At 53.7% G+C, this 3,736-nt stretch overlaps 1 protein-coding gene across 1 annotated transcript; it reads right to left on the bottom strand.

The window, feature by feature from the left end:
* Positions 1 to 1,931: 1,931 nt before the first annotated feature.
* Positions 1,932 to 3,168, bottom strand: LOC134168837 (feather keratin Cos1-1/Cos1-3/Cos2-1-like). The gene has a single exon (XM_062628884.1). The coding sequence runs from the start codon at positions 2,368 to 2,370 to the stop codon at positions 2,068 to 2,070; it is 303 nt and encodes a 100-aa protein (XP_062484868.1). The 5' UTR covers positions 2,371 to 3,168; the 3' UTR covers positions 1,932 to 2,067.
* Positions 3,169 to 3,736: the final 568 nt, after the last annotated feature.

Raw genomic sequence — 3,736 nt, 5'->3', positions numbered from 1 at the left:
CTCAGCTCCTTCCCTCAGAACACCGTTGTGGGCTCCTCCACTTCCGCCGCCGTTGGCAGCATCCTCAGCTGTGAGGGAGTGCCCATCAACTCCGGGGGCTTCGACCTCTCCTGCATCACCAACCGCTACTGCGGCACCAGGTGCAGACCCTGCTAAAGCTGCTGGCTCCTTTTTCAGTCTGGAACCTCTGAAGTTGTAAGGAAATTTTGCTGATCAGGAGATAGAGTACTGGGGCATTGTTTGCTCCTTCCACTGTCCTCTCCATTCCTTTCCTGTCTCCACCTCCCACACCAGCCCCGTGGGGACCTCTTGGCCTCCCTCCCTCCCTCCCTCCCTCCCAGTGAGGGACAGGCAGACGGACACCCTGCAGGAGCTGCACCGCCTCTTGGTGGCTGCCCCTGGTGCTCCCTGGGAGCCACCTCCTTTTCTTCTTTACCCTCATTAAAGTTGTGCTGCATCCAAGCCTGGGCCTCCGAGTCCTCCTTCCTTCTGTGGGAAATCCTCAAGTCTGCTTCCCCTTGGAGGTGGTAAAAACATCCCTGATTACTCTACCGGCAATGGTCATCAGGGAGACCTGGCTTCAGAGGGTGTCTTGAGTGGGCATGAGGAGACAATACTGCCGGAGGACAACCAACAGCCTCATCTGTGCCTTCCTCTCCCCTACATCACCCAGCACACCACCCTTACATGCCCAGCACACATGGGCACATGCAGATGAGATCCTACCTCATACAGTCCTTTATTACCTGGCAGGGCTCAGCTCTCTCCACTCTTGCAGTGGTGAGGTAACCCAACACTTAGGACTGGTATCAGCCAACTCAGGCTGTGCTATGGAGTCCCCACTACCTGTGAACCCAGCACCCCCAGCAGGATCTCATTGTATTTCAGGTGTTCATCTTCTTTGATCAAATGAATGTGGCTTCTATATGAATGCAAACATAGATGTGCTTTTCAATGGTACTTGAAAATTTCCTTTGTAGGCCTTGGTCTTCAGTCTCAGGTAATGCTCCCTGTTGTTCTTCACTGTGAGCATGGGATTTACATGGAAATAACCCTCTCCCCCCCCAGTTCCCCGTTACAGTTCTCTGGAGCGAGATTGAAGCAGTCAAGAGGCCTGAGTCTGTGCACCCGTAACCTCATCCTTGCTAAGCTCCACATTCCCTCATGTGCGCTGCCTCAGAGCTATTTGATCCCCCTCAGAAACAGATTCACTGTCCCCGTTTTGTGTTCTGAATGCCCTCACCTCCCACACACTTGGCTCCAGCCTTGGGGCATTCAGCAGCGACTCCTTCTAATAGCACGTCCCTCTGACTGCTGCCCATGGCTGCTGGTCATGGCACCTAGACTGGGTCGTGGAGAAAAGAGGAAGGTGGAGTAGAAGCCATTGGCTCTCCCAAAGACTGTTGCCTCCATTACGACTTCTGTTATTATGCAGAGCAAATAATCCTAATTGTTCTATGAGATGATTCTATGATCACCCACTGCCCCTGCCACCCCAGCACAGCTCTGAGAATAACAAGAGGAATAACCTCCCTCAAGAAATCATGGGTTTGCTGATGCCTCAAGGCCTCCTGCCGTGAGTGCATTTGTGGACACAGCAAGGGAAGGCCCGATAGTCACTGGCAGTAGAGCAACCAAGGATGTATTCCTCATCTCCAAGGGACAGTATCAAAAAGCTCCAGCTCCTGCTGGGCGTCCCAACCTCCCAGTCCTTTGTGAATGGAGAAGAATCTCCTTGTGCCCTCAACCCCTTCCACTCCTGAGCAACACCCTTCCCCTTTGGCAGCCTGGAGTGGCTTCACAAAGAGAAGGACCACAAGGAGGCCAGGCTTGCCAGTGAAGCAGAACTTTAATGAGTTAAAAGAGGGAAACAAAGACCGAGTGGAGGGCACCAGTGCAGGGATCCCTGGGGAAAGCCAAGAGTCTGCGGTTCTTGGCTGTGGAGAAGGGAGAGAAAGGAAAGCTCATTCAGCTGTGTTGAAAACAACATCCAGAAGATCGATCCTCTATCCAGCACCATGCCCTGAGTTCCTGCAGGTGTCTCCCGGGGCTCTCCCAGCACGTTTATCAGAGGAGGTACCTCCTGCCACCATAGCGTCGGGAAATGCCAGAGAGGTCGAAGCCCCCGGAGTTGATGGGCACTCCACCGCAGCTGAGGATGCTGCCAATGGCAGCGGAGGTGGAGGAGCCCACAACGGTGTTCTGAGGGAAGGAGCTGAGGATGGGGCCGGGCAGGGTCACCACCACAGCAGGAGGCTCGATGACAACAGTGGAGCTCTGGCACTGCCTGACACAGCACTCATTGCAGCTGTTGGCCAGCGGGGTCGGGCCGCAGGGCTGGCAGGGCACGCACGGGTTGTAGCAGGACATGTCTGGATGCTGGAGCTTCACCTGGACACAGGGCAGGGGCAAGCAGAGGATGAGCACAAGGGTGGATGAGGAGCAGCCTGGCTTTCCTGTGGCAAAGAGCCAAGGCCGCTAAGGAGCGGGCAGCTGGAAGCTGCGCCAGGTGCCACAGGGTCTCCATTGCCAATATAGAGCAGCCTGGGACAGGGAGGGTCTCTTGGAATTTGTAAACCAAAAGCCCCTTCAGCCACTTCCCAGCCTTTCTCTAGGCAGACATTCTCCCCACTTCTCTCATCTATGCACAACGCTGCAAGCCCCAGCACAGGATAAGGCTAACATCAGCTGAGAGTTTCACTGAGGATAGACCGCGCTTTTAAGAGGAGGACAAGGGGCTTCAGACTCACCTGGTTCTCAAGGAGAAGGAGGCAAGAGAAGTGGATGAGAGAGCAGGGACCTGGCCTGCCTTTTATATCTGCCCATCACTGCCGCAGGACCAGAGGTGCCTTTGCAGAGGTAACAATTATCTGACAAGCTCATCTTGATGCAAACCATTGCAGCTAATGATATGGGCTGTGCTTTGGTTTCCAACACTGCTGCCTTTTCATTTCCAGGTTTGGGCCATGCCTGTTTCCCAATGAAGGCTTCTTCTGAGCACAGGCATGAAAGGCTTGGGTTTTCTCAGTCAGGAATGGTTCTGGGGATCTATTCTCAGGCAATCTCACCCAGCACTGCACGCAGAAGCTCATATGGAGAGTGCTGGCTTTCCATCTGGATCCCACCCTATGAAATGGAGTCTGTTGCTCATCTACTTCACCTGAGAAAGCCTAGGGTACTTTGTTGTTGTGCTGCTGCTGTTTCAGGGTCGCCTGCCTCTCCCAGGTGACATGGGTCTGCTCTGCCAACGCTGTTGGAGTCTTTGCATGCCCCTATTTATCTCAGAGAGCTCTAGACAGCATTGATGGGGAATGGATGGTAACCTGTAATCTACTGTGTATAGTGTTCTTCGGACATTTCAGATCCTGCTTTTGGTTGCTCTGCAGGGATGCAGAGGGCTTCAGCGCCATGGACACAATTCTGCCCCTAACATAAAGAATGACAAGCAGTGATGGCTGAGGACAGACCCAGGCACACACTTGTTCTCCAGCCTCAGTGAGCTGTCCAAAGTTGAGCATCAGCCTGTCCTTGGGCACTGGTGCCTGGGCCTGGCTGCAGGTCTATAAGCCAAGTGCCCAAGCTCAGTTGAACAAAGGGGGTTGTTGACTTGCCTCCAGAAGCACCACTGCTTCTGGAAGGGAGAAGTAGATGCTCAGTCCAGACTCAATCATCTCATTTGGAGGGCTCTACAGGTGAAATCAATCCCACACTGTTCATATACGTTTATCTGCCATGC

The sequence above is a fragment of the Pezoporus occidentalis genome, unplaced genomic scaffold, assembly GCF_034315485.1.
Source record: "Pezoporus occidentalis ecotype Australia unplaced genomic scaffold, CSIRO_AGI_Poc_V1 ctg324, whole genome shotgun sequence".
NCBI classification, from domain to species: Eukaryota; Metazoa; Chordata; class Aves; order Psittaciformes; family Psittacidae; genus Pezoporus; species Pezoporus occidentalis.
This window is presented reverse-complemented; position numbering and strand designations above follow the sequence as displayed.